The sequence below is a fragment of the Patagioenas fasciata genome, chromosome 15 (assembly GCF_037038585.1).
Source record: "Patagioenas fasciata isolate bPatFas1 chromosome 15, bPatFas1.hap1, whole genome shotgun sequence".
NCBI lineage: Eukaryota > Metazoa > Chordata > Aves > Columbiformes > Columbidae > Patagioenas > Patagioenas fasciata.
Genome location: NC_092534.1, coordinates 15,822,567 through 15,837,714, shown reverse-complemented (window position 1 = coordinate 15,837,714; position 15,148 = coordinate 15,822,567). Strand labels below are relative to the sequence as shown.

The 15,148-nt window shown below is 54.6% G+C and overlaps 1 protein-coding gene across 6 annotated transcripts; it reads left to right on the top strand.

The window, feature by feature from the left end:
* Positions 1-619: 619 nt before the first annotated feature.
* Positions 620-14,865, top strand: MAFK (MAF bZIP transcription factor K). 6 transcript variants are annotated; one of them, XM_065850355.2, is made up of 3 exons: positions 620-756; positions 8,906-8,985; positions 10,007-14,865. In XM_065850355.2, exons 2-3 carry the CDS (start codon positions 8,950-8,952, stop codon positions 10,439-10,441), a joined length of 471 nt encoding a protein of 156 aa, XP_065706427.1. In that variant the 5' UTR covers positions 620-756; positions 8,906-8,949; the 3' UTR covers positions 10,442-14,865. The 6 variants fall into 6 exon arrangements, with proteins under 6 accessions (XP_065706427.1, XP_071671097.1, XP_065706428.1 ...); XM_071814996.1 differs by lacking the exon at positions 620-756 and adding an exon at positions 4,203-4,373; XM_065850356.2 differs by lacking the exon at positions 620-756 and adding an exon at positions 4,398-4,614.
* The last annotated feature ends 283 nt before the right edge of the window (positions 14,866-15,148 follow it).

The window sequence follows — 15,148 nt, the reverse complement described above, 5'->3', positions numbered from 1 at the left end:
TGGGCACAAGATCTGGCCCCGGGGCAGGATTTGACCCTGCAGCATTGCCGGGGAGGGGATGTCTGGGACCCGGGTGGGCTCTGGGATCCAGCAATGCTGGGGCAAAGCTGGTCCGGTGCCCGGTGGAGGAGAGCAAACCCTGCCAGCGGCCGCCTCGTGGAGCCCGAGAACCAAAATAGCCTCTGAGCACCCCCGAGAGCCTCACGGTGTCCAGGACACGCTCCCCCACCGCCGCCTGCCCCGACCCCCTGCAAACCCACTCACGCGTGAAGGTACAAAACCCCACGACCACACCGCGCCCCGCTCCACCGGGGCCGCTCCGGGCTAAACGGGAGCTTTCGGAGAGGGCCCCGGGGAGAGCCCGGCCTCCCGGGGCCGGTGCTCGGCGCCGCACACCCCGAACCGGCGCGGGAGGCGCCTCCGTGACGGCGCCATGCACGCCCCGCCCCCTTCCCCGCGCCCTTCCCCATGAATGAACCGGGCGGGCGTGGCCGGGGGAGGTGACGCGTCGCCGCCGGGGCGGGGCCGGGCCGGGTGACGCGCGGCCGTGACGCGCCATGCCGGAAGCGGCGGGGGCGCTGGTTGGTCGGCGGCGCGGCGGGGGGGAGGGGGCCGCCCCGCGCTTGTTGTTGTCCGCGGGACTCGCTGGCAGGGAGGGAGGGAGCCGCGCAGCGCCCCCGCCGCCGCCCCTGCCGCCCCCCCCGCCGCCCCCCGCCGCCGCCCCCGCCCCGGGCGCGCGTTCCCGCCGGCACGCAGGTGAGGAGCCGCCCGGGCGCGGCGCGGCGGGGCGGGGGGGTGGAGCTGGGGAGGGGGGGGTGGAGGGGGGCGTGCGGCCGCGCGCTGCCGCTGATTTGGGGAGGGAGGCAGGGGGGGCGCGGGTCGGTCCGCTCCGGCTCGGTCCGGTGGGGTCCGGTAGGGCGCGGGCGGGCGGGGCGGCGGAGGTAAAAGTGCTGAGTCACCACCGCGCCGGGCACGTGGTGCCGCCGCCCCTCGCACCGGGCCGGGCGCACACGTGGGGCCCGGCGGTGAGGGGCGCGGGGCGGGGGGAGCAGGGCAGCGCTGCCGAGCGGCACCTCGGCCCGGCCGCTTCCGAGCACCTTGGGAGCCGCGGCGGGGCGGGGGCTCGGCGGGACCCGCGGTCACACCTTCCCCACCGCTCCACACCCCGCGCGGGGCCAGCGGCGCTCAGCCGCCCGCGGGACGGGCCCGACGGGGCTCCCCCCGCACCCGTGGGGACACGGGGCTTAGGGACCCCTCGGGAAGGGACGCCGGGTCCGCGCCTGGGCCGTGCGTTCGTCTCCTTGTTATTATTTTTACTCCCCCCCCCGGCCCCGGGGTTGAGCGCGCTGCCTGCCTCTGAATGGTTCTTAAAATACATGTGAGGAAACCTGTTGTGACGCCGCGCGCTCCGCTGTCTAAAAATAGCAGCTTTTGTAGTACGGAGGGAGCCGGTGCGGTGGCCCCGGTGCGGTGGCCCCGGTGCTGGCGGCCGCGCTGAGCCGCTCCCCGCCTCGCCTTATCGGGCGGGAGCAGCCACCGGTGGCAAACGCCGGCTGGGCTCCTCATTCCCCGGCGGATGGGCTGGGGAAGGGGGGGTTAAGGGCTGGGCGGGGGGTTATCTCCCTCGAGCACGGCTTCTGTTTTTTGGGTCGGAAGAGGGAGCGGTGCGTGGTGCGTTCGGGCTGGTCCCGGAGCTGGCGGGAGGGGTGTGTGTATGGGGTAAGCCCTGAAAGTGGGATGTTGTGGGACACCTGGGACGTGCTGGTGGGAGGAAGGGGGACGGGGACATTCTGGGAGTGGGTGCTACCGTGTGACTGGTGGGCGCGGGGCGGTTTGGGGGTTTAGTCAGAAATGGGGTGGGTGGGGGAAACCTCTTCTGAGCGCCTGATGAAGGCGGTGGGGGAACATCCAGGCCACGAGCGAGGGGAACTGAGATCTCCAAACTCTCCCAGTGTGGCCGGGTCTGTTTGAGAAAGACTTTCCTCTTCTTCCTCAGGCTGAGAGCCCGCTCCCCTCCCTCGTGGGCTGCTCCGCGGAGGATTTACTTTACAGATTCTGCCAAAAGCAGGCCATGAGGTCTCAAATTAGGAACGAGCCCCACTTCGGGCAAAGTTGTTACAGAAAAGGGAAAGGCCTCTATTTTCACTTTCACTTGGCTGCCCCCTCCGTCACCAGCATAGTCCTAAAGCTGAGCTGGGACTGTGGAGGCAGAGGGAGCCAGCGAAAGGAAAGTGTTTCCCCGGAAAGCTGCACGCCTTTTTCTTACACTTGCAGACTTTATAAGCCCAGTCCGTGGCCAAGCGCAGCCCCACGCCCCAGCCCAGCACATTGCACCGCGGTGCCGTCAGGGTTTAGCAGTGAGTGAGATTACCTTGTGGTTCTTATGGGGTTTTTTTTTGCTCACTGGTGAAACGGGCGCGCGTTCCTCTGCTTTCCCACTTTCCTTCCGTGTGTACGCGGTGCTGCCTGCGAGAAGCCGTCCTCGTGCAGTCACTTCCTCGGGCTGATGGACGCCGCGGCTGCCCAATGGCAGCGCGCAGGGCTGCGCGGCACCGCCGATAACTCGGCTCCTGCTCGCCGGAGGTGCCAGACCGGCGGTCCAGCGGCGACCGGGCGATTCCCGCAAGGTTGGGGCGTGCGGTGACTCTCGCTGTCAGGACACCCAGCTTGCTTCAGCAGCTCTGAGCTTGTCAGGGCTTTGCACCTGAGCTATTAGATGTTCCAGGCTATATTGCGCCAGGTTTGTACCCTGCTTGGCAAGTGTTTCTGAACCAGAAGCAGAAATTTGTTAGCTCTTTCTCCTTTGCTCGCCTGTCAAGGACAGAGTGCCTTGTCATATTTTATCTCATTTCTGTGCCGTCGCCCGTCTCGGCAATCTGTTGCGGCAAAGGAGTTCAGTACCGCTGTGTGCCTCCTGAAAGGGAAAAATACAGATCAGCTCGATACACTCTGATTTCCATCAACGTTGGAAGATGATTAATGGCATGGAATGCACCGCAGAAGTTGGTATTGAAAATCTCTAGCTGTGTGAGATGTTTGGGAAGCAAAGAAAGGACAGCTGGGAGCACTGGCCCCCGCAGCAGTCGGGATTTGTGGGATAAGCTCACTCGCTGATCATTTTTGTAAACATCCAGCTGTGAAATACTTGAGTGGTGCTAGCACTTTCAATTATCAGGAAGTTTCAGGCTCAGCACCCTGTAGAGATGAGCAGGCAGTTTCCACTTCTGCGTGAGCTGTTGTTTCAGGCTGTCTTCAAACTCGGGCAGAGAGTCTTCTGGACACAAAGCAAGCACAAGCGACGCGGAGCTCTGGGGCCGTCCACACGTGGACTTGGTGGGGGGAAAAGGCAACAACGGGAGCGATTACCCTGCTGCTGAACTCCTGAGCGGAGGGGCAGGTTGTGCAGTGAATCTCGCTGCCTTGCAATATTTAAGGACCCTGAATAGAGATGCCAATATGTTCCATTATTGGAACGGTGAAGATGCATTGGCTGGCATGTGGGGTCGGGAGCAGTCGAGTTGGGAATCCCAGCTCTGCCCCAAGGTCCATCTGAGCAAGTTATTTGCTACTCTGTGGCTCAGCCTGGCTGTCTGTAGGGGCTGCATCTCTGGGCTAGTGATGCTGAGGTGTAATTCTGGTGTAGCTCCGTCACTGCACTTCTAAGTGCCCGATGGAAAAAGCGCTGTGTGCTGCTCAGTGCCGGGGCTGTCTGCCACATACCTTTCCCTTCCAGCCACCTACTCCATGAAGTTTCTAAGGTGACGCGCAAGCGTACCCTCCTGGTACTGCGTATCCTCCTCTCCCAAACCACAGGCTCTCTGCAGCATCTGACTAGGTTGTTTACCAAACCACTGAAGACTGTCTGATCCATGTCCAGGCTTCCCCAGAGAGCGCCTCAGAGAGCTGTGTCCTGGCAGCTCTCAGATGCTCTCTGAAGGTTCCTGAATCTCCTCTTTGCTGCTGGATGCTGGTTCCGATCCATAAGGGAAATGGAAAACCGGCCAGCTGGGCGAGGGCTGTGTGGAGCTCCTCTAGAACAGTAAACAGTGACTCACCCCCTCCTTGTGTCTTCTCTCTCTTCATGTCAAATATATTGCCTCGCATATGCTTCTGCTCTCTGATTCACACCACCAGCCTGTCCCTCCCCGTTCTCGTTACAAATGAGTGACAAGCGTCAGTCTGCCTTGCAGGATGTGTGAAGATTGTCAGAGCAGGAGAATGGCTTTCTGAATGATGGGGAGAGGGACGGTGCTCTGCCTACCGTGCTGCAATGTGCCGGGAATCCGCGTCGTTCCTCCGAGCGGCAGAGGCACGGCGATGAAGATTTAAGCATCTGTAGCTGCCTTCACCTGTCAGCTCTGATGTTATCCTTGGTATGCACATCTGTTTGGCTAGCGCTCTGGAGCTGGGAATAACTTGTGGATGAATGAGAAATTTGGGTAACTTTACTAAAACAACTGCCTGGGATTTAAATCGTTGCGTTTGGGAATGAGTAGAGTATTCCCTGTGTAAGTGCCAGTGCTGGATTGAGACGCCATGGCAGAGATCCCCATCGCTGCTTGAACCTTACGCTGTTTTTCTGCCCTCTGGAAGCCGTCGCTGGCCTGGCTGAAGGTGAGGGTTGCATGTTTTCAGTTTGCTGTACGTGTCTGAGGATGAAAGCTAAACACCAGCAGGGCTGGCTGCCAGGCACTCGTGTTCTGGCCAGGGTTGTCTTTCAGTGTAGAAAGAGTTCTAAAATTCGAGTTCATCCGCAGTTGTCGGGTGTCGGCAGTGACTTTATAGTAATTCCTTAATGCGTAATGCGCTTTGAAAGCCCTGTAGCGTGGAAAGTCTGAAATCTCATTCTGGCATGTTTTTCTTTCTTAATTGCAAGCCTTGCGTGGAAAGCTCTGTCCTACCTCTGCCTGAGTCAGGCTTTCTGCCCTCTTCCTCTTTCAGAGTAAAGGAGCTGGGGATCTCTAGGTGGTCCAAGCTGAGACCATCAGGCTTGGGATGTCAGCTGGAGACCTCCAGGTTTTTGGGAGGATGTTGCAAGGGGCATAGGAGTCGTCTGAGAGAGGGAGATGGTGTTGGCAAGGCTCTCAATGGGTAACTTTATTGCAGAATTACAAGGGCTCTTTATGTAACCCACAGTCAAAACACTTGCTTTAAATACAAGCGTGGAGCTGCGCTGGAAAAGCCCTTGCCCCTTACAGTTGGTGTATTACTACTCACCGCTTTATTTATGTAGCGTTCAAAGTGTGTTGTACAGCTTAGAGAACAGAGATGTAATGCGGTCCTTGTTCCAAAAAGCTGAGCTCCTAATTTTAGCTGTGATGCAGCAAATACAATTAAGAAAAGAAGGGCAGGAATAGGGTAAAGACTAAAAGGGTTCTAGTAATCAAATCGCAGGCGGGGTCCCAGAAGACCCCTGTGCAGCATGTTTAGGGGATGCTGCTGGGTATGGCATGTTTGCAGGATGGTTTACGATTTGTGTCGCGGGGTTTTGCCTTCTAACCACGGGAGATGCTGTGCTGATATTAGTTGTTTTTTTTGGTAGCTGAGCAGTCCCAGGTAGTCCTGATGAGAAGGATTTTGCAAGCGGGGAGATGCAGACGGGGCCCGGAGGACTGTTGGTGAGGGTTGGGAGTGTTGTGTTGGTTATGAGCGCAGCCTGGACCACACCTGAGGGTTCACCTGGTGTGAAGATAAGACTCACCCTGGCACTCGTGTCTGATTGCGTCACTGGAGCCTGTTTGAGTGTTTCTGTTTGCACTACCCCATCCTGCTCTTAGGGTCAGGGCAGACCCCCACCTCCCACCCCTGTTTGAAGGGGGTTCCGCATCACGATTCCTGACAGTGCCCCGAATCTCCTTGCTCTTCTCTGTGCCAGCAGCAGCTCTGGCACCTTGTCCCTGGTGCAACAGAATCATAAAATGCTTTGGGTGGGAAGGGACCTTCAAAGCTCATCTAATCAAACCCTCTGCCGCGAGCAGGGACATCTTTGGGTTGCACAGAGCCCGGTCCAGCCTGGCCTGGGATGTCTCCAGGGATGGGGCATCCACCACCTCTCTGGGCAACCTGGGCCAGTGTTTCACCACCCTCATAGGATGGGTCTCAGCCCATCTCGGGGGGGTGCCGGCCCATCCAGGATGCTTCTGCGTGCAGGGCGAGACGAGTGCGGCACAAGACCCTGTAGCGAGCACAGGGGTGTCTGTGCCTTCCCCCGGGGAGTGTGCAGGGTCAGATGTTCCTCTGACGACACGGAGCAACAGGTGACCAGAGGGGCTTTGGTCAGGTGCAGCTGGAGCATTGCTGGGGGTGGCAGATAAGCCCACACGCTGACCCCCACCGGAGACAACCTCACCTCTGCTTTTCCATGATATTTTACATTTCTTTCCATCTCCGTGCAGCCGAGCGGCCCTGTTCAGTTTTTCCATCGGCTGGCGTGGAAAGCGCTTTGAAGCCGGGCTGGGTGAGGATCAAAAGGCTTTTTGTGTAATCGGTGGGTGTGACGGGCCTGTCGTCGGCCTCCCCCTCCTTTTTGACTTTCCTTTTCCGCTTTTAGCAGCGCGGAGTGCCGCCAGCGGGACGGCAGCGTGCCCCTTTCCTTGTAGGGATGGGGGCGGCCGGGGAGGGAGGGGGATGCCGAGGGAAGGAAGAGTTTCTGATGCTGTGGGAATGTGAGCTCTCAAACTCTGTAAACAGCTGGTGACTCACTGCATAACTATGGCACCAACTGCCTGCGCGGCCCGACGCGCTCTGCGTCTGCAGGGAGGGGGCTGCCGGCCCTTTCCTTTACGCACTGGCAGCCTCTCCGCTCTCCCGAACTCGCCAGGACGAGGAGCTTTTTCCTTCCTCCTCCGTGCTAACACCTCCGCCTGCGCCTCCGGCCTGGAGGTAGGGGTGGGCGGCGATCGCCCGGCGCGGAGGGGAAGCGATGGACGGCGAAAGGGCAGCGCTGGGGCGCGAGGAGATGCCTGCGCTCGCAGGAGATCCTGCCCGCAGCCAGCCCGCGTGCAAAACACGCAGTGTGGCATCAGCCAGAGGTCAGGAGCATCCCCGTCCCTCCGAGGTGGCTGCTGGGGACTGGGGCTTGCTCCCTTACCCTGTGTCCAGCCCCGGTGTGGAGGAGGCAGGGGCTGCTGGATTTGTGCCCAGGGTGGGGTTTGGTGCTGGAGGAGAGGAGGGAAGGACTCGGTGATGCTCTAGAAAATGCAGCACACACCAGTTGCTGTAAGTGGTCCATTCATCACGGAGCATCTTGGCTTGTGTGCTGTGCGACTGTCCTTGTCCCTCCTCCAGACATGGAGAGCTGTGCTGTCTGGAGCTTAAAAATAGAGGAGGCACCTAAATGTACTCCCTAATATCTAGGATAGTATCTCACGGCTTTGCACTTCCGCGATTGTTTTCTTCTTTTATTCCTCCGTGCTCTTCTTCTTGTTTTTTTACGTAAGTCGTGTGACAGTGAGGTGTCTTGACTGATAAAATTGAAGTGACAGCAGTGCGGGCTGAGCCAGCACCTTCACCCGCATGGCTCCCGCTGGCCCCTGCACCCCACCTTTATGTCCCCCCCAATCCTGCCTCCCCCTGTTTGCAGATATGAATGAGTTTGTTTACTCTCCGACGACCTCGTGATGTCTTTGCACAGACATGACCTGAAGTCATTATTGCTTTTGGGCTTCTCTGTTTCCATGGAGACTGTCTCCGGGTTGGCTACTTTCCCAAGGTCACCATGGCAACTATCAGAAGGGAATCATGCTTGGGATGCTTTGGCTGGATTTTTCATGAATGATTAGGATGTGTGACACGATGCAGACGTGGAAATGGGGAGGGTTTGGGCTGGGCTGGAGAGGCGGGGGAAGAGAGAGGACTCCCGCCAGACGGGCTCTGTGGTGCCGGGGGTGCGCAGCCCTCGAAGCCGCCCTGCGTTCGGGGGGGACCAGCGCCTCGCACCCTCCCCGCGGGGGGAGCGATAGGCAGAGGCTGTGATGGTGGCACGGCTGCGGTCACCTCTCTCGCGGTAGGTACCCGGTGGACCCGCGTGCTGCCGTCACCGCGGGGCCAAGGGTTTGCGTGGAGGCGCGGGCAGGTGGGTTTTCTGCGAGGCGTTGATGTTAGAGGTGTAGTCGCTGGTTAAGGTGAGAGTGAAGGGCAGCGTCTCGGCAGGGGACGGTCTGTGTCAGCGTGGACATGCTTCCACGTCGCTAGAAACATCGGGCAGGTTGGCTCTCGCAGCCTGGGGCCGAGAGGATTGGGAAGCAACAGTCTCGGTGGGTTGGGAGAAGGGAACTCCTGCCTTGCTTTGTTGTCAGGGGGGCTTTTGTTTCTGTTGTTTGGGTTTCCTGGTGGCGTCTCCTCTGGGTGGGGACGGCACTGAAAGCAGGTTACAAACCAGGCAGCTCCTTTCTGGGTTGCTGATTCAATTTTGAGCCGGGTTAATAATAATCAAAATAAGAACGAAGGGAGTTGTTGTCTTGTGGCTTTTCAGTGCCTTTTATGAGCGGAGGTGACTCTTAATTCAGTCCCTAGTAGGCCATTTGAAGCGTCTGGGATTCCTCCGGAGGGAGGTGAGCGAGTGCGGGGCCCGGGAGGCCGCGCTCCCCTTGGGAAGGGTTGCACGTCGCATGGTGTTGACAAACGAGAGCCGGTGTCCTTTCCCCCATCCCTGCCCTGTTTTCCCTGCTTCATCTTACTGTAGTTAACAGCACAATCTGTAGTCTTTAGCATTAGAAAGCGATGCACTTGTCAACGCAAATTTCTTTTAACTGTATGGGGTAAACACTGGGGTGGATTCAGAGATCAGTTTTAATTGTGTGACTGTTTCTTTTAATGGTGGTTGAGTTGGGGGTTTGGGCAGTGTGTTGGGTGCCTTCGTCTCTGAGATGACTATAACCTGAAAAATCTTGTTTTCTTTTTCCAGTTGCAATTTCTGAGCGGTTTTGTCCGGAAGACTGTGCTCAGGTTATGACGACTAATCCCAAACCGAACAAGGCGTTAAAGGTAGGGAAGCGGGCGATGCTGGGTGCCGGGGAGGCTGTCACAGAGCCGTACAGGACTGTCCTTCTTCATTCTTAGACTTACAAGAGGGTGTCCATACAATTTCCCACTATCTACATGAAAAGTTAGGGTAGAAGAAAACCGACAATACCCAGAGAGAAGGGTGAAGTCTCTGGGATGGTGTGAAGGCTGGTGTATCCAGATTGCTATCCAGGAGACTTTTTGCTATAGCAGGTCTTGGTAGCATCCTGAAACCAGTGCTCCCAGGCCCTTAGGACTGGGAGGCACTGGGGAAAGGGACACGTCCAGCTGGTGTCTTTCATATCCATGCCATCTCGACGGCAGCCTGTGCAGGCGTTGTCGCAGTTTCTTTTCGGTGTCTTGGCTCTTCATTCCAGGTGTCCTGCAGTCTCTGAAGAGACAAAAGGATGATGTCTCAAAGGTTCTGAGAAATAATTGTGGCAGCAAACCTCCTGGAGAAAAAGGCCTTGGCGTCTCTCATGTAATTTCAGAGCCTGGCCTGTGCTTCAGGAAAACCAAATCAGACTGTGGTCCTTGAGCCAAGCAGTTTTGGTTTTGTTCAGTACCTGAATGAGCAGTCTTCAACAAAAAGCCACAAAATGCTGAATTAAACCCTGCATACGAGTGGCCGATCTGCTTTTGAGGTACTGCACTGGTCTCCCAGCATAATCCTGGGAAAAAGTGTCGTCTTTAGCATTTGGTTTGAATTCTGGGTCCTGACAAAGGAACGCAAAGGGCTTCAGTCTGCTTCACGTGTATCTCCTTAAAAAAATCACGCTGGGTGTGTAAGGCTCACTGCTTTCTCTCACTTAAGAGGGTGACCCAAACCCAGATGACAGCAGCGCTTGCGTCTCTGCTGTGTTCAACCCAAATGTTTCAGTGCAGCACGTGCCCTCTACAGTGCTTTGGGGGTGTGTTCCGGGTAGGGGTGTCACGCTGCTGAGGGGTGACCTGTCAACCCACCCACGGGTTGCTGCTACCCCTGTGCTGTTGGTATTTACAGGTAAAGGAGGAGTCAGGAGAGAATGCCCCAGTGCTGAGTGATGATGAACTCGTGTCAATGTCCGTACGGGAGCTGAACCAGCACCTGAGGGGTCTCACCAAAGAGGAGGTCATCCGTCTGAAGCAGCGGAGGCGCACGCTGAAGAACCGGGGCTACGCTGCCAGCTGCCGCATCAAGCGTGTGACTCAGAAAGAGGAGCTGGAGAGGCAGCGGGTCGAGCTGCAGCAAGAGGTGGAGAAGCTGGCCAGAGAAAACAGCAGCATGAAGCTAGAGCTGGACGCCTTGCGCTCCAAGTACGAAGCACTCCAGACCTTTGCTCGTACTGTGGCGCGAGGGCCTATTACCCCGACCAAAGTTGCCACCACCAGTGTCATCACCATCGTGAAATCAGCCGAAATCTCATCCAGTTCTGTGCCGTTTTCAGCAGCGTCCTAGTGCCCTCGGTGGGGGGGGAACTAGCAGCCTTTCAGAGGGGAGGGGAGAAGAAGGCTCTTATGCATTGTTCCGGAGTCCTCGGTCACGGCAAGAATTGGCATTTTAACAATCCTCTTCCAAAAGTGCAAAAAAATTAAGGAAAAAAAAAACCCCACGACAAAACCCCACCAAACCTACAAAGAGAACCGAACTGGCTGCTTCTGTCTGGACTCAGTGGCTCCATCGAGCTCTCGTGTCCAGGATTTGAGCTCTGTACGCAGCACAAGTTGCAAGATCTGCTTCCTCCTTCCCCCTGCCTCCCCAAGCCCCTCTCAGCCGTGGGGCGGCTTTCCAGCTGGGAGAAGATACCTGAGGAGCCTTCGGAGTCTTTGTGAATGATGCTCAAGAGCCAGGAACACATGGACCGTAGAAATCATCATGTGAGATGAATGTATGGGGAAAAAAAGTTTCCTTTAGTGGCATCCTACTCCCCGTAAGAAGGGTCTCCCCCACCTTCCCCTCTTCCATCTGGTGTTACAAGGGCAGGGCTATAGGCTCCTTGGATTAGATTTCATCCTGCTATGAATGGATGGGAGCGGGAGGACGTTGGAGACTAATGCTTGGGTCTGACCACACCCGTTAGGAGTAACCTTTTGTTTTCAATCTATGCTGTTAAAATATGGAAAAATATATATTTTACATATTTTAATATGCCCCATTACCTGTGTGGCCTATAAACTACATCGCAGCTTCCTTTATTCCAAGCCCAAGTTTCCCGATAGTTCCTTCCCTAAGGTGTGCCTGTGAATTGGGTATATTTATGCAGTTTATTTCTTCCAAATGATCCGCGGTCTTGAAATGGTGACTTTATTTTTTGGGTTTTGTTGGCTTTTTTTTTCTGGATTCACTGAAGCTTAAGGGAAGGAGGCACGGTAAATGCTGTGAAGAGCCGTGTGGTGGGGAGGAGAAGGGGAGATGAGGAAAAATGCTGCAGGTGCGAGCGGGTGGAGGCAGAACTGTCGGCGAGAAGGTGGCCGGTTCTGCTGGGATCAGCACTATGAGGAGGGCTTTGTGCAGAGTATTTCGGGCAGATGTTTTTAAAGCACTGAAGCGTTAACTAGAGGGCAAATAGCGTTCAGACGGGAGGGGAGAAGTTGCAGAACCTCCTCTTTGACAAAAGCATTGATAGGATAGCGATGGACATCCCAGCCGGAGCGCTGGGCTCACCGGTCTTTGACCAGAGAAGGGCTGTGGGGAGGTGGGAAAGGAGCTGGAAGAGTCTTTTCCTCTCTGTAGCACGTCAGGCGCTGAAGTTGGGATCCAAAGACTACAGTGGACAGCCCTCGGTGTTCAGCCTGTGTGAATGTGACCCTGAAACTTGACGCTTTCTCTTGGGGATGGGTGAATTATCCCGGAGAGGCGCGCGGAAGGCAGGATGGAAAATCGGTGTGTGTAGGGGGTGGAAGGATTGGGATGGAGAAGTCGTTCGTGTGGCTCTGAGCAATGGTTTGGGAGAAGGATTTCTGGCTCGGCAATGGGCAGGAGGTGGGAAGCCAAAAGGAGAGATGATGAAAAGATGAATGTTTCCAGGTCACTGTAAAAAAAAAAAAAAAAAAAAAAGAAAAAAAATAAGAAAAAAAGAAAAAAAAAAAGAAAAAAAATAGCTATGTTGGTGTTTGTGTGTTTTGTTGTTGTTCGTTTGTTTTTCTTTTTGAAGTAGGAAAGAAAAGGGACTGTGAGTTTCGCAGGGCAGGTCAGAGACTTGTGGGATGGACGATGCCTGTTCTCACACAGGTGAGAAGAGAAGGAGGTTGCTGAGGTTTCAGATGAGGAGCAGAGCTTAGAGGATTTGGGCTCAGAAAACAAAGATCCCGGAGAATTCATGAGCGTTTTGAACTGAAGGAATAATCAAGTGCCACAGTTGTTGCAAAGGGGACAGTGAATTGGCATCCGACACCCAGTATAATTTGTTGTTTGAGGCTTTGTCTTGCCTTGAATGGCAGTAAGTTTGTAGAAACGTAGTGAAGCCCTACTTGTCATTGGAAGAAGTTGTTAGCTTGCTTTCTTAATTCTATTTTTCTTTTTCACCTTGTCATTGGAGTCTCTGGATTTCCCAGGAGGGTCCTTTGAGAAATAGGTTAATGAAAAGAGAAACCTCAGCCTTGGTTCTCGTTCAGTCCTCGACATCCGTGACCTTAGTGAGCCAGAAAGGGCGTCGCTGAAACGCTTCCCGGCGGCTCGTTCCCCCTGCCGGCTCCACGCGCCGTGGAGGGGAGCAGGGAGTTTCCTTCAAGTGATTTTTCCAACACGTAGAGTGTGGGTGACACTTGGCGTTACCTCATTTCTCCTCCACTCCCTCCCCGTCTCCGAGCGGGCAGATTGATGTCCTGTCTATCCGTACCGGTTATTGACTCCCACAGCAGAAGCTGAGGAAGAGAAAGATGTTACTGTCATTTCCTGGTCCTCTCATGTTCTCCAGCTCGCAAACATTGGAAACTTTTCCCAGACCTTACAGGTGCCTCTGAAAACGGGCGAAATGGAGCCTCCTGGCACTGTTGGGGCTTGAGATGAAAACCTTGATGAAAAAAAGGCCAGTTGACTTGAAAACACCCAAATGCTTCCAGTCTTTAGAACAGCTCCAGAGCTCCGTAACATTCCTGGCTAGATAGGAACACCCTTGGCTGCCCTTGACCCCCCGGCCGGGGAGATCAGACCAGTCGCACTGAGGGGGACGGAGGTTGAACTTTGTTCTGTGAGGTCTTCTTGCTGTTGGAATGAGTTGAGAAACATATCGTTACGTGGCACTTCCCTTGTGGCCAAGTATTTCTCTTACTTTTTGGGCTTTTTTTTCCAGTTCTTGGAAGGGTGCCAAAGGCTTGTCCAAGTGATTGCTGGTTCAGTGCCGCTAGGCACTTAAATCTCTGGTCACTCGATAAAGAACAAGAGGCCTGGGTGTTGTTAAAGCTGTTGATACCATAGCCATGGTAGGTAATCCATATTGGATATCCATAAGGACCACATGGAAATATTTAAAGAGAGAGAAATATATATATATAAATATATAATTATATACATTTTATCGTACAGATTTTTCGTAAAAAAAGCAACAAAAATAATAATAATAATAATAATTTTTTTTGTTCCAAGTTTGATACTGTAAATCTTTATTAAAAGAAATTGCCAGTCCAGGGCTCCCTGGGTGGTGACCTGGAGGGGAATGAAATGTCCTGGCTAAACTTCCACAGAGGGATCAGAATCGCAAGGTAACGTGGAGGGAGGAATGACCCGAAAAGCTGTTTGTCCGCGTTGGAGGCCCAGCTCCTCCACCCTGGAGGACCCTCCAGCTTGGGGTTGGTGTGTTGCATTCCTCTGGAGTTGGGTTTGTTGCTGTTTGGTTGTTTTATTTTATTTTATGATTGTTTTATTTTGTTTTCCGTCCTGCACTCGCCAGGGTGCAGGGAGCTGCCCCCAGCCCTGCCCCTCGCTTGGCTCTTGGCTGCCGCAGTTTGGATGCCGGGGCTCCCTTCTTTGCCCTTCTTTAACGTGTCCCCCCACCCTGCCGAGGAGCGGGGGGCTCTGGGTTTGAGCGCTGGGGTCCTCCCCGCCGGGCCTGGGGTGGTTTTGTGTTGTGGTTGGTTTCTTTATTGCTCCCCATCCGCAGCGTGACCTGGGCGGGAGGCAGGAGATGAAATGGGGGGACATGGCTGGTCTGGTAGCCTTGTGTGCGCCGTGCAGTGGGGAACCCTTCCCTCCAGGGCAGCTCCACGTCCCTTGGAAGCGAATCAGCGTCTCTGCTCTTGCCCAACTGTACAGACCGCAAAGAGCAAGCTTAGAGACCTGGGTGACACCGCAGGGCCGGGCGCGATGCCACGGGGCGGTCAGGCCATGGGATGGCTCAGACCCGGGGAGGACGAGAAGGTGGCATTTTACTTTTTGTTTGTCCTTTTTTTTTTTCGTTTGTTGTTTTTTTTTCTCTCTCGAATCATTTAAATTCATTGTCATGATTGTTTTTATTTAAAAAAAGAAAAAAAAAAGGAAAAAGAAAAAAAAAAAGAAACAAAACCGAAAAACTTTTGTAATGTGGATTTGTTTTCCTTCGTCTGTATTTCAGTCTGCTGGGGTGTTTCCGTAGATGGTGGATACTTGCTTTCATTTTTTTAATGATAGAAGTCTTCTGTTTTAAGTTGTTTTTTATCACCAGCTCATTCTATCCTCTGTGGTTACTCAGTAATTTCATTTCAATATTTATTTTTGTGCTGCTTTTTTATTATAAAATAAATTATTGATATACCAAGCAATGTGGATTCCTGTTTGTAAGGCGAATAGCCCTGTGTATGTGTCCATTACTTTCTCTTGACAGCCACAACGTAATTTATTGCTGTAAATTTAGCTGCAGTGACTGGTTTTTTTGTACCTTTCCAATAAAGCATTTTCTGGTTTCAGAACTTGCCCTGGTCTATGGTCAGCGTTTTGGAGCTTGAATTGATCTTCAGTGGAGGGATTTCCTTGGGACTTTGTTTAGGAGACAGCCGAGGCAATAGGTTGGAGGCAGACGGGTGCGTTGGCCGAAGTTGGAATTACAGGTGGGATTATGTATGGTCGGAGTGGAAAGAAGCAGGGCTAGAAATGCTTTGTGTGTCAGCAGGTAATGGACGGTCATTAGGTGGCAGGGTTGGGGCTGGGCTGGCTTGGCTGAGCAGGGACGCGGGTGAAGCCCAGGGGCCATTG